At 38.1% G+C, this 20,464-nt stretch overlaps 1 protein-coding gene across 1 annotated transcript; it reads left to right on the top strand.

The window, feature by feature from the left end:
- The first annotated feature begins 354 nt into the window (after positions 1-354).
- On the top strand, positions 355-20,039 carry MAP9 (microtubule associated protein 9). Its single transcript, XM_069012121.1, is given in 12 exon segments — positions 355-534; positions 537-701; positions 1,587-1,704; positions 2,970-3,383; positions 5,151-5,407; positions 6,241-6,299; positions 6,751-6,907; positions 8,174-8,263; positions 8,922-9,083; positions 9,509-9,654; positions 10,376-10,508; positions 16,068-20,039. Coding segments are annotated over 12 exon segments (2,004 nt in total). The 3' UTR covers positions 16,191-20,039.
- The last annotated feature ends 425 nt before the right edge of the window (positions 20,040-20,464 follow it).

The raw sequence follows: 20,464 nt of genomic DNA, 5'->3' as shown, positions 1-20,464 counted from the left end.
CTCTAGGACAGCCAGCTCTGCAGGGACGTGTGCTGCTTAGCAAAGTGTCTGGTTGCCAGGGGTCTGGTGCTCACCAGGTGGATTGCACAACCAGCCTTTGGGGAAATAAAAATTGGAGCATTAGGAGGTGCAAGCACCAGGCGATTTACTTCTATGTCACTGTAATTTCTTCATGTCTAAAATGTAATTTAAATTAACATACAAGTGCTGTGAGATCTTTATTCTAGAAAGGACTAAAATGAGTATGTTTCTTATGGAAAGTGCTCACGTCCCAAGTGGGAAGGTTTTGGACACTTACCTAACTGCAAGAGTGGGGTTGACGAATGTGTTTCAGCCCTGGTAGGAGTGTCATTAATGTATGGATGTGCCGCTTGTGGGAACAGGGTTATTTGCAGGATAGGGGCATCGATAATAAATCCTGCCGGAGCGGCTTCGGCCCGGCTGAGGAGGCGGCGCTGCAGCGACACGCGGCGATTCCCGACTAATGAAGGCCATCGCCGGCCCGGCCGTTGCCGGGCGACGGGCGGCACCGGGCGGGCGGCGCGGCCGGGCCCGGCCCGGGGCTCTTTCCTGGCATTCGCTGCCGGGGCGTTTTTCCCGAGGCTCTTTCCCGGGGCTTGGCGGCGGCCGAGGGTGCTGCGAGGCCGCAACGAGACCCCTCCACCATGTCGCGGGGAGGCGCCGCCGACGGCGGGCGGCAGGTGAGCGGTGGCGGCCCGGGCAGGGCAGGGACGGGCAGGGGCAGGGTAAAGCCGACGCTGGGGAGCAGGGCCTGCGAGCGCAGGTTTCTGCTACTGGGAATACGTTAATTCGCTGTTACGGGCAACACACCCACAAAAATCCGCGTTGCTTTCAAAATGAGAGCGGGCAAGCAGGCTGCCCTCCGTGAGGACAGCAGGAGCTGCTCTCCTGGGAGCACAGGCTGGGAGCAGCCCGGCTGCCCCGTTCCTGACAGCCGGGCTGTAGGAGCAGCCTGGCCACCAGCAGGTGCCTCGGGAAGCGCCCAAGGCCCGTGACAAACCACTGCGCCTCGTGGTTTGTGAGTCAAGGTCTGGAATCTGGAGATACTGGTGCATTTCTTAATGTAGCTGCAATCTGTAAATAAGCCGAGTGCTCTTCAGAATCATGTAAATATGGTGTGTCCATGATGTCCTGCAGCAGAGTCCGAAATATATGAAGTTCTTCACTGGTTTGGACCTGCCACCTGCTTCAGGCTCCTGTCCTGCGGCAGTGAAGAGTTCGTCCGTGCTCACCTGCCCTCACAGACCCTTGTGCTCTTGCCAATCAAAACGTACAAAAGAGGAGAAGTGTCACATGATTGTACACCATAAGTGCCAAAAAATGGAAGAGGGATTTTCAAGATACGTTCCTTAATGAAGAAAAAATATAAATAAATACGTGGAAATTTGGGGACTTTTTTTCATGCAGATGTGTTAGGGGAATGGAGCTAGAATGGAAGCACTATACTTCACAGTAATTGTCAATTAAATGGGCCTACCTCTGTTGCTTAATTTTATTTATGTATGTGTGGGAGGGGAGAATTAGTGCTGAACTTGAACAAATGAATCTTCTCTTTTATGTAAAAGTTATTTGTGAAGCCATTTCAGGATGAGCAACAGGAAGCAATTTTGGATTATGCAACAAGCAAGGAAACAGATGAATATTCAGATGACTTTGAAAGTGATGAAGATGGCATGTTAAATGGTAAAACAAAATTAAATATTTTTCCTTGTGTTCTTCCCTTTCTTAACTCATTACTAGATTGTAGAGAAACTTTATGTGTCAATATGACTTAGTGTTCCAAGATTTCATATTTTAACAACTTCTAAATCACTGAGTCCTCCTCTGCCAAATTAGCAGCAGAATTCCCAATGAAATCAGTGGAGGTGCCAAGCTGCTAGACCACACAGTCTGTACTGGTTCCTACCATTGTGGTGCCCAGTTCTCCTCCTTAGCCATCTTGGTTACTTGACACCGGGATGAGACAGGAGTGCACAGTACTGTAAATGAAAGTGGACATGGGCAGAGAGAATGCCAATGGTTTTTTTATACTGGTTTCCCAGTCTGGACAATCAGTGAATAAGGGCTGCAGGACATGCTGCAGAGTATGCTTGCCCAGCAGTGTACATAAACCAGGAATAGGTTTGATCTGGCTATTTTTCTTGGAGCAGGATGCATTTGATGTTTGCTAATGTTTATGTTTGGCCAAATTACAAGACTGGCCTAAAGACTCTTCTTCCTGCTGGTATAGCACTAAATGCTAAGGAAAATAGGAGTGTTTAATATGATCATGTATTTTTAAAAGGACTTCCTCAGTGGCCTGTTTTTCTTTCACACCTGAAACATCTTTTAACAGTTTGTGGCATGCTTTGATTTCCGTTTGTTGACAAGATTTAGGAAAAAAAGCTCTCCAGCAGTAAATGCGTTACTTTACTATCATGACATTCTTTTGTCACCTTTCTCAAACATTTGAACTCTGAAATTAGGTCAATTAGCAATAACAGGCTAGAGGAAGATAAATATTTATGTTAAGCATGTGAACCTTAACATTGTAGAAGATATTTCCTTTGAGTATCTTCTAGTAGAGTTTAAATGGGGCAGAAGTAACGGGAAGGGAGGATGGATTCTAATACCAAGCCTGCCCAGCTTTGTTGTTGTTGATTTGCTTCCACTTCCTGTGGCACTGAGACATTGTTTTTTTAGAAGGGCTTTAAATTGCATGGCAGAAGAGAATTAATGAGTGAATATTTTTTTTTGATGGGGTCCATGAAAACAGATGACAGGAAAGGAAGTAGAATAAAGCTGTAGTTTGGTGGCTTTGCAGAGATCAGAGGCACAGAAAGAGAAATGCTCAGAAACTAAGGAGGATGTTTTATGAAAAATAGTGTTAGGTTGTAGATGATACTGCTTCTGTGTCCCATTTTTTTTCCACTTGTATCAAATGCAAGTCGGTAATATGCTCTTTGCAGGTATTAGGAATGAACTTGCTGAAAGTAATTCAGATACTGCAAGCACTGAGAAATCTGTTGCTGGGAGTCCTCTCTTGAATGATGATGCTTCACAAAAAGCAGTAGATTCGGAAAATGAAGGTGCTGATGACTTGAATTTATCCTTTCATGAAAAGAGGCTTCAGCAAATAATGGTTTTAGAAGGTGAAAACATACAGAATGACAGAAAAGATGGTGAAGAAGGATGTTTGGAAGGTCAAAATGAGGATAATAGAAAATATAATGAAGAGCATTCGGCTGCTGAAGATGTATTGCGTGATAATAGTGAAAGTGATGACTTGCCTATTAATGAACTACATAAAAAAGAAAATCAGGAGGAAAACCAATCAAAAGCAAAGCCTCGGATGCACAAAAAAGGAAAGGCTTCAGCATCAGGTGAAAAGGAAGTATTTGAATGTTGTTGCTGCTTAGCCATGTTACAGTACTTTAAAGTGTTTTAATTAGGGTTGTTTTCTGTGTTAATCTGCTTCTAAAAATACACAAACTCTGTCTGCCAGGGGGTAAACTGAACCAGTGTGGGCCAAGAGTAGGAGGTTCCTGTTTGCCTTTTCCTTTCAGAAGATGACAACCAGCTGTTTAGGTCCTTTAAGTCCAGCTCTCCATCAGTGTATGTGAATGGAAGGTGTGAGAGGGCTGCCAAGGTGCCTCCTCAGTGGGTGCATGGCACAGAAAGCTGTGTTCACATCGTGTCCACAGCATCCATGGTCATGGAAGGGTCATTAAACTCCTTTTCTATGACCAGGTGAAGCTGTAATGTAACAGAATGTCCGAAAATCAGCTGTAGCCAAACTATTTGTGAGTGGTAGATGTCTCATTATTTCAAGTTAAACTTCAAATGATCTTTTACTTCGAAGATACTGACACACTTTAGAGGTACAGTCAAACACATAAACCCCCCAAACTTGTATTTCAGTATCAGAATAGCTAATTCATTTTTAATATGCAAAGCAGAATTTGGAATTCTGCTAATTGACTATATATGCCAAAAGACTTCGTATTTTTTAATCTAATTCCTAATATGAGAGGAGTTTGTCCTGTTTGATGTTCAGATAAGTTTATGGCTGGTCATTACCTGTGATGGAATATGATAACTTTGATAACTTTGAAATTAGGAGAGCATGATTAAAGGTATCAGCTTCGTTTTTTCTTTCCACTTGATGGCACCAAAGTGCTAGGTACTTGAATGTGCAGACAACTCTCTTTCCTGGCTGGTGTGCCTGTGTAGTTTTAGACTAGCGGAAAAGAAGTTGAACTACTCCTTTTCTTCATGCGAATCAAAGTAGAGCAGTGACAGACTGCAGTATTGGTTATAAATTCAGAATTCTTGTCACCTTGAACTTATTTTCATCACTGTAAATCCAGGTTAAATTTCTTAGATTATGGGCATTAATGTTCCTTTCTTCAGGTAATTTGCAGTCAATCTGTCATCCAAAAATTCTGTTTTTCTGAAGAATTCCATTGGAAATATGTGGAAGACTTATAATTTGGTTTTACTGGGGCATTTTTTGGCTTGTGTCTGAATTGTTTTACAAATTTAGGTCTCTGCATTACTGGCAGTTGAAATCTGATAAAAATGGTTTTTAAGTCTTATTAATAATGTGTTCCATAAGTAAGAATTTCACCACTTAGGCATACATTCAGATTGAGATGGTGTTTTCTTTAAATCCCCACTGCAGAATTTTTCAGTTATTCCCTCATCTGTCCCACACCCCTGAAAAACACCACACAATGAAAGCAGTATTTGTTACCCAAAGTGTTTACTTGCAGACTTCATTAGAAGTTTTCTGGATGTCAGAAGAGCTCTTGCTGTGATTGCAATGACTCTTGCTTTTGGTTTCTGTACTACAGCCATGAAAGGCAAATGAAAAATTTTGCCTTTGTCTTGCTGTCACATTCTCTAACATTAGTTTAAGCTGCAGTTACTACTCCAGTCTGACATGCAAATACAAGTGAATACTGTTCTTATTAGTATATAGTTCTTAGAAGGGGACATACAGAAAATGCATTATACCATATAAAATTTAGTAACAACTTTCATAGACTGATGGTTTTTCTAGAAATGCATTCTGTACAGAAATAACAATACTCAGAAACAATGAAGTTCTTGTTAATGTGTCCTCTCAATCTTTTTTCTCCCTTTAGATAGAGATCAGAAGACTGTCAGCACCAATGACTTGAAACTGGAGGACAGTGGTAGGAAATCCTCTTCTGTGACAGAACAAATGAGGACCACAGTCTATAAGAAAACAAAGGAATTGGAGCAGCCAACAGCTGACAGTTCAGATGGAATGATGAAAATAGTGGAAGGGCAAATAATAACTGATACAATGCAGGAGGTATCAGTGAATGATCAATCTGAGCACAGGAAGGCAAAGAACATGTCAAAGAGCTCTGTCAAGGTATTGCTCATACACAGTTTACCATTGTTGGAACAATGTCCTAGAGGCACAATGGAAGGTTTTGTAAAGTTGGTACCTTAAGTGTGTAGAACGCTGTCTGTAAAGCTGACAATTTATATCTGGTTTCTAGAGCTGAGGATCTTACAAGTTCTGTATAGCTTTATGAAAGATTTAAGGAATACCTTTTCCACAAATTATTTAAATCAGATAAAGGTACTGAAATGTGTTTTGTGGCCTTAAGAAAGTACTTTTCTCAAAGTGAAAATGTCAAATCTCTGTTGTGAGGATAGCTGAACAGCAGTGAGCAGTGTGTGTTGGCAGAGGATGGAATCCATGGTGTGACCTGAATAATGGATAAGATGCAAAGCACTCTATGCTTTATCCTAAAAAGAAAATATGTAGATACATGTAATTATTAAAGCTAAGTATTCAAAAGACTTAGAAGAGTTTATAAAATAACCCAGCTGCGTTGTTTTGACTTCTTATTTCTAAACTGTTGACTGTGTTTTCACATAATACAAATAAACATTCCTAGGTGCCATTCCAAAGTGATACAGGCATTCTGAAAGTTTGATTGGTTGGTTGGTTTTGGGGCTTTTTTGTTTTGTTTTGCTTTGTTCTCTCCTTACTTTCTTACCCTGTACTATACCCTCTGTTTATCAGGGTGTCTTGCCTATTTTTATAACATCATGAGACCATGGAGTATCTTGACTTGGAAGGGATCCATAAGGCTCCAATTCTCAGTGTCCTTGTTAGCTTGTAAAAACCTATTTTTCATCCTGATCTGTTGCTTGAGAAACTCTGTAACTTTACTTTTCCTCTATGTTTCTTAGAAACTAAATGAAACAAAGGAGAGAGTTCTACAAAACCCAAAGGCTTCTTTATCTGACAGGTAAGAGAAGGATGCCAGGTATTGGTCTGAGCTGTTTAAGATGCCCCGACGATGCTGCTCCACTCTCATTTTCTGTCAGCATTGTCTTCACTGCTGACAGCCTCTGACCATCTGTGGAAAACAGTTTAGTGCATGTGGCATGTTGTTATGACCCTTGCTCAGGTTTATGTCAGATCAGACTCCCAGACCTTTTGCCAGTGTCTGTGATGAGTGTGTTACTGGGGTCTTTACAGGCTCTAAGCTGTTTTTTAGCTGAAAGTGTAAGTACTTCATAAACTTACAAGAGGTAAATTCCTTCTCCTTTTCTTTTCCCCAGTCCCCAGCCAAGCACATCTAAAAAAAAGAATCACAGTAACTTTTGGTATGCACTGAAACAAGAGGAACACTACTTGGTATCAGCTACAATAAATGGAAAGGTCATTAATGTGTTTGTGTCCTGGTATTTTCCTAGGTCTACATCTTTTGTGCATTTAAAGAAAAAGGGGAAAGCTGTTCCATCAACTTCATCTCAGTATCTTGGATCATTAAAGGTGTTGGAGGATAAATGCATGCTGAAGAAAAGTCCAGAACTGAGCAAAGTAGATAATTTAAGGGCAGCTGTTTTCCAGGTAGATTTTTAAAATGAACAAACCAACAAACAAAAATGTGCATATGAAGGTCCTGATAGAGGCGTCAACACCTCATATTTTCTTGAAATCAATATATTTTACTATATTCCTTTCATTGGCTTACAGATTTAGTAATCCTTTTATTCTGTTGGTTATGCCTTTTCCTCATATTATGAACAAAAAGCTCAATGAAAGGGACATAATGTTTTTATGTGGTTCATAATTTATTGTGTCAGACTATTTTCAGGCACACATTTTCCATTATTTCTACTTTATCCTTAACGTAGGTAAGTGTGTACTTTAGGTTGGATTTGTTTCCTGATACGTTCTATTCAAATGGCATCCAGGAAAAGTGATAACAAATCCTATACTCTTTCCAGAAGAATAATCTATGTAAATTTCTTGTAGAATCTCACAACAATTATTTTCTGGGTTTCAGCAGATTTTTGCTAAAAACACCTCTCATTAACAGACACTGTTGATAGTGGTATATGTTTTTAGTACTTGTTATGGTTCTAGAATAAATTTTAGACTCTCAAATCAATATTTATATTGTCTCTATAGTTTTAAAAGTAAAATAGTCTTAAATTAGGATTTTTATCTTTGAGCTGTGTACCAAATATACAGCTAATTCTTGAAAATTTAAGCCTGATTCTGCAGATGACTGTTGATAGTGGTATATGTTTTTAGTACTTGTTATGGTTCTAGAATAAATTTTAGACTCTCAAATCAATATTTATATTGTCTCTATAGTTTTAAAAGTAAAATAGTCTTAAATTAGGATTTTTATCTTTGAGCTGTGTACCAAATATACAGCTAATTCTTGAAAATTTAAGCCTGATTCTGCAGATGGCTCATAACCTTTTATGGCTGCCTCATTTCTCCCAGTAGGATTTTATTTTCTTTAATTACAGGTATTTGTAAGAGAGACAACAAATGTAAATAATATTCCTATATACCACATGATAAGAATCTTTATTCCATTCTTCTATTTCATTTTGATTAATGCTTAAATTTTTTTGGTGTTTCTAGGATGATGCTTTTTAAAAGATCTTGAAGCTTTTTTTAGATTTTGTAGCTATGATTTTAGAAACTTAGATATTTCTGATCACAATGCTCGTGTGATAACAGCTAAGTCTTCCACATGGGATGGTTATTTAACTAGCACATGGACGAACTAAGAGTAATTTTCATGGTCATTATATTGGTTCTGCTCTTTACTTACACCTTAAAAGGACTTCAAAAATATTTTAATGATTCTTACAGAACTGGTTGGAAAAGAAAAAGCTCCTTCTACTGGAATTAAAGAGAACTGAAAAGGAGAAAGCTGAAATTCTAAGGAACAATACTGAAAAGGTTTGTTTACATTGTTGTTTAAAAAGAAGTTGGCAAACTGTGGTTCTTTGAAGTGTGCTTCCTGCCTAAGTGCATCACTCTGCTGTTGTAAGGGATCTGGTTTTCTCCCAATAGCACGAGGTGATGTGAGACAGTAAATGGCATGTCCTGCTTGTTATGGTTGTGGTCAACAGTGTCTGCCCAGTGTTTCCCTACAGGTTTGCATAAGGTGTGTTAGAAATGTGCTTCCTAGATTAATTTTCAAGTTTGTTTACAAAGACTTTGGGATGCTCAGCTCTTAAGGTGCTAAGCTTTGTTTCGTGCATGAGAACATGAGGCATTTACTCCCTGCCTCAAGATTTGCTTACCTACAGAGGATTGTATTTTGAATAGTATCATTCACATCCTTTGATTTGGTTTTTAGATATTTAATATGTTTCACTTCTAAGCACTTAACATGTATTTCATATCCTTCTACATGTATTTTGCAGGAGTGGTTCGTCTCATTCAATTAAATTAAAAATGGGCATAGAAAAAAAACACTATATATTTAATTGTAATACTTGCAATGTTGTCAGCAAATCAATGTCTATTTCTTTATTACTCCATTTAGCAATAAGTTTAAAGCATACTATTTCACTTAGAATTTTATACTGAAATTAATTTATTTCCAATCTAGAAAGAAGCACTTAAAAGAGAAGAATCAATTGCATGTTTTGAAGCCTGGAAAAAAAAGAAGGAGAAAGAAGCAAAGAAGTTAAGTGAAAAAAAGAAGCTTGGGGAACTTGAGGAAAAGACACCAGCAGAACAGAATAAGGAAAAAACAGAAGCAGCACAAGCGGTGATGTGAAATATGTACCTAAATGTGTATTCGAATGTGATTCAGGAGATGGTAAAAACCAATTTTGATTAATCCAGAAAGAGATATATTTTGAAGAGATTTTGAAGGAAGCTCTTCTTAGGTTCTTTTCTGTCAGAAATATGTAATGTTTACGTTTGCAGACAAACAGGCTTCTCTAATTGGAGCCTATTAACCACGCATAAAATTAACTTCATATAAATACACTAACAATTAAGTATTACCTACTGGAATAATAACATTCTTTTTAGGTATAGTGATAACTACTTCTGAGCAATGCTAAAAACAAATATTCCAAAATTAGAATGTGTAGAAATTATAAAAAAATAATAATGTAGAATAGACTAGTGGAGTATTGACAGAAAGGTGAGGTGTAGGATTTCTCATGGATGTGTGGTTGTCTTTAGGCATTCAAAAAATGGAAAGAAAGAAAAGTGGAATTTTTAAGAGAGCAAAGCAGGAAGGAAAAACAGTCTGAAAGAATGAGGAAGAAGATAGAAGAGGACCTAGTTGCAGAGAAGAAGAGAGTCAGTGTATCAGCAGTTGAAAAATGGTACTACTCCACTGTGTTTGCTATATCATAGCTTCCAAAGTGTTGCTTAAAAATGTAATTGCTCTTCTGTGAGTGCTTGATATGCTTGTAATTGGAAGACAATGGAATGCTTGGGATCAGATTCTTCATTCCCAATGGAGAACAAGTGTAAGAGTGAAAACAAGCTGTGCAGCTCCCTTCAGTTTATTTATTTAGTTGCTTTCCTCACCAAAAGGACACTAACTAAGCCCAGGCAGAGATACTGCAGCTGAGAAAATTCATTGAGTAGTATTGTGTCTTATGTGGTTATTCTCACGCTTCATTACTAAGCCATAGGAAGGAGGATAAATCTTTAAAGTTTTGTGGAATACAATGTATGAATGAGATGTAGAAAGAAGGAAATGAGATGTATCTGCTGGAGAAATTCTATGTTATTTTTGCAAGCCAAGAGTTTTCACAGACAATGTGCAACTTACAGTTACCTACAGAAGTTCAGAAGTTTTTTTTTATGATACTAAATAAGGGAGAAAGAATATAGAAAAGGTGATGCCATAATAGAGTAATAGATTCGTTTATACCTTGGTGATGTATAAAAATGGACATGGAAGTTTTTAAATACATACTCTTGATATTTTATTAAAAGTGTAAAATATATTTTTTGAATCAATTTACTTAATTGGTCACAGATGCAGTATTTAGTCCGTTACATGATGACCCCTTGTTCTTCCCTCTCACTTTGCAGGAATAAAAAGAAGGAAGAATATATAAATAAGAAGAAAATAGAAAAATTCCTGGAGAGAAGAAAGCGACAAATACAGCAGGCAAAGAAGGAAGAAAAAAGTGAAAAGGCTATGGAGGAGTATGAAAGATGGCTGGTATGTTTGGTTGTTTGGGGTTTTTTTTTTTGCATTTTGTCAAAACCAAAAAGTTTAATGTAGTGTGTAATGAGTGTGAGCACTTGAGTATTGTAATTCTCGTGGGGTGTTGTGCTGTTATGAGAGAGGCCAGATGGTGGCAACATTACATCACTTGTCCCCCAGAATCTGGGAGCAAAACGTTGCTAAAGCACGGTGCACTTGATAACTGGCATACATGGAAAATATATTCTCTCTACCTACATGCCATAGATTTTTCAATTTCAGTTAGTCTTCATTTTTTGCCACTCCATAGCAGGAGCGACCATCTCTGAAGGGCCAATTAGCCAGAGCACAAAACCTGCAAAGCCAAACAGCATTGCCAGCTGCAACAGTCAGTGCATGTACATTCAAGGAAATATTGAAAAGGGAGACTTGGATACCTTACAACTGATAAAAGCACTTGTAATGAGGTTCAAAATGATTTCGATTTGCGAGAAAGGGTGGAACTCTGATGCTCCCAGTTACATTTTTCTCACAGCAGTGTCCCAGTTGTAAGAAGTAAATTAATTCAGTACTCTAGTCCCAACAGTAGGGCAGAGTTTTTTCCCTTGCTGCAGAAAGACAAACTAGAAGAGAGATCACTAGTATTCTTAGCACATACTGTTTTCTTACAGGTATGTGACTTGCCAGTTAAAGAACCTGTTTTAATTCCCCACCTTGTGACACAGTCTTTTTTCATACTGATTGTCAAGTTTTTTTTAGTTTGAAACCTTCTGCTGTCTCTCTTCCTTGTGATTGCTGCACATCTTGTACATATGGTCTCTTTTGCCATTTATAGGAATGGGATCTTGCAACTCAGCTGGATTAAGGTCCTTACAGGAATTCCGTTTTTCTGTCAGTAGCTTCTTCTTTTTTTTTTTTTTTTTTTTGTGGGAGGGAGAGGCAGATAGATGAGAACTGAGTCAGGCAGCTGTATGGGTGTGGGACAGGTTTAGAAAGGACAATCATCCTTTACTTGGCTAACTCAGAAGTATGCAGTTGCACAAAACAGCAAGAGTCTGCATGTTTTCCCTTCTCTCTGTTTCAAACTTTTTTAGTCTTAGGTTTAGATCTTTGAAGATGTTTGACCTGGTCCCCTGTTGTAGTACCTCTCATTTCTGTAACCATTGGTAAGAGCTGTTTCCTCTGGTCCCCATTGTCAAGTGATTTTCAGCTCAGTTTAGCAAATGATTAATGTCTGATCTTAGGTTATTTCTTGCTTGGTCAATGTTCCTGATTGCCATGGTAGGGAGTACTATGCTTTGAGCAGTAACTAATGCACTGCCCTGGTATGCTCTGCTTACTGCAGCAATCCTAATCAGCTTAGTTGTACCTAAGCATGGATGTTACTTCTCATGGTACATTTGACTTCCTTGCTGTCCTGGACTCTGTAAAAGGTAAAAAAGTATCCCTATTTTTGGGGAATGAAAGATGCTGCCTAGCACAGGCTTCCCTGTTCAAATCGTGTGTAAATTCCTGGGGTCATCACTTCAGTGGGATTATTAATATAAATTTTAGTAGTTGGAGGAATGACCAGATCTAACCAGATATACGTGTGCCTACATGAGAAATAAGCAAATGTAGGATGGGATAGGGACTGAACTGGTTGGCAGAGGTACCTCTAAAATGATCTCATTTTCAGTGTCTGTGTGCAAGTGTTGACTGACGTGTCTCATGCCCAGTCTTCACATTTTTACTTTCAGAATTTGTGCTGTCTTTTTGTGGCTTACACACCTTTATTTGAGAAAACATTGGGAAATGGCTCTGTCATCATTTTTGGCCAGAATATTGTCTCACTCTGTACAGTTAGAGAAAAAATACAAACGAGTAGTGAACTTCAGGAAACACTGAAAAGTTGTCATTGTATTACCAAGGGAACTAAGATGACATCTGCCTGCAGGTAGATAGGCATCAGATCTGAGGGCAGAATTTGGAAGCCTTTTAAGAGTATTCTTTCAACTAACAGGATTTTATTTTGAAGGGAAATAAAATAGGAGTAATATAGTGGAAAGTATTCTAGTATGTTTTCATTAACATTCAGCAGAAATAAATGTGTAAATTCATCCTCAGATTTCCTGAACCAGGTGTTGACCATAATGCATGGATAAAACAGACATAAAAATCTCCTTGTAGTTCTTCTAAAATAGAAGAAACATTCTGCTCTTGTGTTAATGGAAATTCTGTTGCTTCTGCTTTTAGAGGTCATTGTGTGAATGTTTGATAACATAAGTGCATAGAGAAGATTAATTTTTAAGCCTGAAAATAAATGCCCTGGAAAAGGCTATTGACACTTGCAAAATACTAACATAAAAAGGATAATCTTCAGATGAGATGCTTTAGTGTTGCCTGCAAATTCAAGCTTCTGATTATTTTGTTTCTTTCCTATCATTTACTTCGTGCTGCTCACCAAGAACTCTTGAAGCCAATCTAGCTTAATAAATGATCATTTTTTACTTACTGCATAATACCAGTGTCTGACACTTGTCAGTGACATGCACCTATTCTGAGGAGTGGAATGGGGAGAAGAATCACATAGAAAGTTTATAATGACAGATCAGTTTAGTTTCCATTATTTCTGAGATACTAATCTTGGTACCTGTTTACTGTGGATAGAAGTGAGTATCCCAGGTAAGTTATGTTGTCCATTTGCTGAGGTAAATATCAGCCTACCATGAGCTGATGAGAAGTAAGGCTGCTCTCAAACAGTTCTCGAAGACCAGCAATGTAATGTTAAAAGCCCTAGAAGAAGTTTGACCTTTTACCTTGAATTTCAGCATGTGCAATATCTATTTTTGGTAATCTAAAGCTGTTTAAAAACATCAAGAAAGGATGTACTGGATAAGTCTCATTGATTTGTTGCTTTTCTGGGTTAGAAATAGCTGATGTTGGTTATTAATTTCATGTAGGTTAATAAGATCTCTCTGAAAATACTTTCTATACTGAAATTTTCATGTCCTGTCCTTGCAATATTTTAAAAATAAGGCTGCTATTGTTACTCCTCTTAAATAAGTCTTCTTCAATATCTAAAATTCAATTTCTGTGTGCAGTCATACTGCTAAAGAATGTGCTCTTCCCAGAATTTTATAAGTAAAAAATGTATTCATCTTACTAGGCTATTGAGTAGGAAAGTTCCACAGAAATCAAGTCATGCAGTTGAGTTGGTCTAGTGTAAGACAAGCTACAGTTATTGATTTAATCTTTGACTGTTTCTGTTACTCTTCTTCAATTAATGCAAATAACATTTTCCTTATTATTCTATGGAATATTTATATCAGTTATGTCTCATGAGAATTTGCACTGTATTTAGGACTAGAACATAAAAACCTTGTGTGTGTTGAGACAGGCAGGAGGCCAGTAGGTCTTCACTTCCACTTTAATCTTTTAAAAACCAGTTAAATTAACTCAAGACTCTTTCCTTTTCACTGGGATTTGTTAGTGAAAGTTGGATCCTCAGAGCCAAACATTCAAAACTGAAGCACAGTTAAAAAATCCTAAGCAACTTTTGTTCCCTTCCTGGTATGCTTTATTTTTGGTTTGGCTTTTTCACACATAAATCATGTGCAACATGCATTCACTAGAGAGTGCTTGATAAATGTAAAATATGCACATTTCTTTGTAGCATGCAATTTCTTTAATACTTGCTAATGATGCTGCAATAAGTCTTACTTTTAATGAGTTTTCACTTACCTGTCCTGATGGTGTACATATCCTCATACAATATAATTCTATGATTATAGGTACAGGAGCATGTATCAAATATGTATTCCATTAGAGCATATTCTTCCCAAGCTCATCTGTACTGCTTGACGTATCTTGATGTCTTTTTTGAAAAATATCAGTGATAATGCAGACTCCTTTTCTCTTAGGGTACTAAACAGTTCCCTTCAAGAATTTTAGAATATCTTGAGTTTGTTCTAAAGACCCAAAGCCACTAGTTGTGTTCATCTAAGGAAGATCTCTATGGAAGGAGAAAGAAGGCAAAAGTGAAGGATGAGGGGAGTCAGAATGTCACAGTGCTGCAGGCCTAGTTTGTCTCAATTGCTCCATGTGATCCAGAAAGATACAGTTTGTACAGAGAGATGATATTTTTATTAGCCTGTGATGAACTTTTGTATTGCTTATTTTAGCAAAGGGCATTCATTCTCTATGCAAACCTTGCTTTACTTTTAATCAGCCTTACTAGTAACAACATGAAATTATGGTGTGTTTGTTTAGCTAGACCAGATTGAATTGGTTCTTCAGATTTATGTTGACAACGAGCTAAAGGGCACAAATTACAATCATATTGATAGGGTTGATATTTCAGTGTGTTGCTTTGGTTTTTAAAGTTTTTGGACACATTAGTAGTTTGACTGCTGTGTATGTGTAAAACAGGAGAAAACTTCCACTCCAACTCCCTTTTTTACAGTAATGCTTCCACACCCATTTCCCAGTCTATTCCCTCAGCCACAGTTACCTCACTATTCCTCTGCTCACATATGAGTAGCAGGCAAACACTCCCAGCATCCTGGGAATTTGTGGATATACAGAGGGATAGGATCATGGGTTATATGAAAGTAACAGTAAATTATACTCTGGTCTATAATGTCAACCTTGGTTCCACCAAGAGAAAAAATACTTTTAAGTCAGTAAGAAATGTGCACGAGTATGCACCACAAACCTGCAGGTATGATTACAAGGAAAATTTGCACCCATAGAGAGCTCACCAGTGTACTAAATTGCTAGTGCAGATGCACCTTTAGATGGTCCTCCTGAGGGTGAAATGATAATCATCTTTGCAAAGAAGAATGCTTATTTCCTATAGAATAGAACTGATTAAAAAGTAAAAAATAATTATAAATAATTACAACTTAACTTTTGAAGGACAGGTCTCTTGAAAATCATTAGTTAATGAGACACAAAAAGAGTGCTGCAAGTATCTTCTCATCCCTCATCATCCTAGTTGGCCCATTGCTGTTTGAAAGAATAGAAAATAGAATTAGAACCTTGCAGTGCTTATAAGTTAGATAGATATTTGTTTAAAATTAAATTATTTAATTACCAGTTTGTTCTAGTACATGGGAAGTGTGATTTAATAAGTCCAGAAAGTTACAATGATGCATCAATGTTCTCATTATATAAACAAGAACAACATATTTTGCATTGTGATTTAGGTATCCTCTTAAGGACAAGAAGTAATTAATATGAGACTAATTACATACAAGACCAATACAGTGCCTAATCCACTAGGCCTTGTGTTGGGCTTTTTGTTTAGACAGTACACAACCCCTGCCATCCTTGAGACAGTCCCCAAAATTGTAAATGACACCCAGTGTGCAGCCTCTGGGGTTGCATTGTGCAATGTCTGTGACTGAACTTCTAAAAGGGATGCACCGAGCTCCAAAAGGCAAATTTCCATTGCATGTTTACTTTCACTTTACACAAGAAAGGCATAATAATAATTGTAACTTTTCTGTTAGTGGAGTTGCTGTTTGGGGGGTGGGGGAGGTGTTGTGGTTTTGGTTTGGGCTCTTTTTGACACATCTTTTTTATTCTCAGGAAAACAAAATTAGGAGAGAACAGCTTGAGAAGATCCAAAAGAAGTTTCAGGCTGTCCATGGGAATGAAATGAGTCCTCCCTGGAGGCCACCTGGCAAAGTCACATATTCTAGTAATTACTGAGCAGGTTATTGCCTTCCAGAAGAACAATCTACACAGTTCTGTCAATAACCAGTCACTCTTTTGTTACTAGTTGATTTTCACTGAACCCTTTATAGGTGTTACATTCTTTCTTTTTAGTTTATTTTATCTCTGCAGTTTAAATAAACCTGTTGCTCATTTTCATTGCTTTAGAAAATGTAATAATTGTTCTAATTCTGTATTGAACTTAGTTTTGCTAAATTCCATGTTACTTCATACCTTTTTGGTGAAAATGCATGTCCAGGATACATAAGGCTAGACTCTGGCATTTTTTTCATCCAGTAAGTAGAAGAATGGTTATTTTTAAGTTATTAGACCACACTATTGAGGAGTTAAGTCTTGAAGAAATTATTTGAGGAGGCAGTGGGATGGGGATGATGGGCAAGGAGATGTTGGCTCTCTTGTGGTGGTTGAAGACAAAAGGCTAAGAAGTATGGAAGGAGAATGTAATTTTCATACATTAAGATACAAGATACAGAGAAAATAAGATTATGTTACATTATGAAATATAAATATAGCTCTTAAATTAAAACTGCTTCTAGGAGAAGCAAGATTTCATGGGGCAAAAATGGTAAACCAGGTGATGGTACAGAAGAATTAAACTGGAATCCATGTAGTGTAAAATGATCTAGGACCAAGTAAGAATGTAACTGTTAATTCCACTTTAGGTCTTCATATACATTCCATAGATTTCCTGCCATTATAGGAATACAGGAAGCAGCAGTTTTAAAGGCATGTGCACAGAAAATCTTGCATCAGAACTGCAAGGACAGAACAGTGGCGTGCTTATAAGGCAGCCTTAGAAACAGAAGATTATTTTTTCAGAACATAATTTAAAGACTTCTGTGGTTGCTTTTTATGATCAAGTAAATCCTCCCCAAACACATTTTCATCACTGCTAATGAGCTAGCTGCTGTAGTAAATTACTAAAATGCCTTTTATTTTCCTTTTTTTTTTTTTTTTTTGGCTATTTGCCTCACTATTTTGGAAGCAATGGCAAGACTATGTGTTTTTAGAGATCTTCAAATCCCTTGTTTGCCTGCTGTATAAACTAAACTGTTACTTGTGGTTTTGTTTTCTTATTTGAATTTGCATAATCACTTCAGTTCAGATGTGCTCCTCAAATATTTATTCTTTTCAACAAAAGAACACAACACCAGCATCACCAACCAAGAAGTAAAAAAATCCCTGTAGTCTTTAATTTATTGATATATTTTCTCAAATGAAAATCTTGCTCCTGTTTAGACTGGCAGCCTCCTTCAGAAGTAAAAGAAGCATTTGAGAAGTGGACTTGTCTTTTTCACTAGAGTTCTGTCCTCTTCATAAATCTCTGAGATAGTCCTTAATTCTGATTTCATGTAACACTGGGGCATCTCCTCAGAAGAGAAAACCACAAGACAGGCAAACAGATGAACTTCTTTAGTTTCCTGATGTTTCTTGCTTGTGTTTTTACATTTTAGTGAGAGCCACTGAGGATTTAGAGCAGTTTGTTTTGGCCATAATGGTTTCTATTACCAGAGTGCTGTTGAGGTGAAATTTGTTGCTGGTATGTATGTGCAAGGGAAATCAGAATGGTATCTGTTCTGTCTCAATGTTCAGTGTGGTTCTGATTTTTATTGTTAGTCTGAACTCTGCTCTGTGAATTCCCAATTCAGACCTTTTACAAAGTTTATGACAGGCATAAGCAGGTGCTAGAAAGCAAAAAGCTAAGATACATTTGTTAGAACAGTAGGTAATTACTGTCATTATCCTAGTTCATATCAATAAACAAAAGTAGAGGGAGGCTTGCAAACTGTACAGTATTTATGTTGCATATGGTGTACTGCCAGTGTCAAGAAGTGTTTGCTAACCTTGACAATAATGGTGAGGTTTCACCAGCAGTTGTGCTGGATTTGTGTACAGCCAAATCATCTGACAGGTCAGGTTTGATCCATTGGGAGGAGTCCTTGCAGATCTAAAACAGCTTCTAGGTGATGAAGTAATTTTATTGCAGGATCAGGTTTGAGTATATTGCCTGGTATTTTACCTTGCATGGCTCAACTTCCAGTTGCCTTTCATGCATCTTGCTCATGGTAGCCCTGGTACACACTGGGTTTTTTTAGTAGGTCTCTGCCGGTTCTGCGTCTTCCTTTTAGTTCTGTTTCTTCCTCAAAAGATAATTGTACTGGACCTGGATTTTATTCTTTTATTTGTTTCTAGTCTTCTGTTACTGGGCTGCTCCTCCATAAATATGTGGATAGAACTGTCCACTGAAGAGTCTGAAGAGAAGCCAGGGACTTTAATGGCACCCATCCTTTGATTATATCCAGTCTGCAGGTAATGCACCCTCGATCTCTTCCAGTGAACCCTAATGACAATAGTGACCTTTTTGCCACATCCGTGAGACTCGTGTTTGTACTGAATCAGCTCTGGAGTGCTGAACTTCTGGGTAGGGCAGTATTCCTACAGGTTTTTGCTAAGCTCATCTTCTGTCATTTGGGAGGAGGAGAAGATTGGTCAAGAAGGAGAGGGAGCAGGAGAGGAACTGGAGCTTTCAGAAGCACCCTGAGGCCTGCAGTCTGCTCTTGTAGAGTTCCTGGAGTCTGGTTGTGTTCCTAGGACCTTTGTCGTTTTTTCAGGCAGACTATAGCAGTACCCACCCAGTGCAGTGTTGCAGTGCATTGCATTACCATAGCAGTTCCAAGTTAGGGATTCTGCACATTAGCTTTTTGCAAAGATCCAGTAAATCCAGATCTTTATCTGGAATAAGCCAGTCTGTAGCACAGATACTGCAGATAAGTGAATGCAGGGCTTTCATAAGCTCCAGGTCTGGCTCTGGCTGTTCCCTTGTGGTAGGTCAGGCATTTTTTCCAGCAGTAGTGGCATCACAGTGACAGTATTGGCATCCAAAGAGAAAGAATCTACTGCTAACAGAACCTTTAAAGAAGCTGAAAAGATGCCCAGCCAGAGCAGCTTCAGTGGCCCACGTAAGAGGTAAAATAACAGATGGCAGCAGGAGAAATGGGGAACTGCATCACCGGCAGAATGCAACAGAATTGCCAATTCAAAAGTGGCACACCCGGATTTTATGGGAAAAAGACTGAATTCCTTCATGCCTTTCGATTGGGGTGGTGGTGTTCATTGTTAGTGCTCTGGGCTTTTAGCACTTGGACCTTGAATTTGGGTTTAGTCTGTGAAGACACTCCAACTACAGTATCATGGGAGGATGAAATTCATATCAGGCACCAGAGTTTACTGTACAACAGACTTGGAGAGTCTGAGACAAGCCAGCCTGTGAGATGATCATCTGGACCTTTATTTTTGCAGTGTCCAGCTAGAGGAAGCAAGGAGGGTCCTTCTGCTGACAGGCTGTACTTGAGGGCTGCAAATGAAAAGTGTGGTAGAATTAGTGGCATAGGTAGAAAAGAGTTTGTCAGGTGCCTGTTCCTGAACTGAATGCTGCATCCTCTAAGCCTTTATATAACTGTAGAAGGTTTTGACAGAAGACAGAAGTGAGAAGGTGTTGGGACATCTTTCAGAAGAATGAGGAGTAACTCACATAAATGCACAACTTTTCAATTAGGAAAAGATGCTGAAGTTTGTAGACAAGGGAAAACAGTTGACATGTACAACTTTTCTAATAAAATTTGGGGGGTTTTATCTAATGTTACACTGTAGAAACTTGAACATGTTATAGCATGACACAAATGTCATAGAAGAATTAGAGCTGAGAAGCATAAACATGTACAGTAATGTATAAGAATGTACATGTATCTGTATAGATCCTATCTGTATGTTTATTGATGACAGAGGGAAAATATTTTGTATTTAATAAAGTATATTATATTTTGTATTTAATAAAGTATACTAGCCTCAATGTTTGCATCAGATCTAAGGATACAAGTCTTTATTTAAAACTTTAATACATGAAAATTAGCTAGGCAGTGTCTCTAAGCAAAAGCTATTCTTTCATCATTGTTAACATAAGTAGATAGGAAACTGTATCCCACTGAAGTCAAGCTTCTACAGCACTCCAGCTCTCTGCTCCAGCTCCCTGACACTCTTGCTTGCTGACACACCAGTGCAAACATTCATTTAAGGAACATAGTTTTTAAACCATAACCTAGAAGATGGTTAGGATCTCTAATTTTTTTCCAAAGTATTAAGTTGCTGCATTTGTGCACTAAAGGCTCAGGCTGATGATAAATGATTTTCTTTTTCAAGTCTCTCATTCTGGGTAAGAAAAATGTATGCTGTTTACCATGGTATCTCTTTTT

This window comes from Aphelocoma coerulescens, chromosome 4, assembly GCF_041296385.1.
Source record: "Aphelocoma coerulescens isolate FSJ_1873_10779 chromosome 4, UR_Acoe_1.0, whole genome shotgun sequence".
NCBI classification, from domain to species: domain Eukaryota; kingdom Metazoa; phylum Chordata; class Aves; order Passeriformes; family Corvidae; genus Aphelocoma; species Aphelocoma coerulescens.
This window is presented reverse-complemented; position numbering and strand designations above follow the sequence as displayed.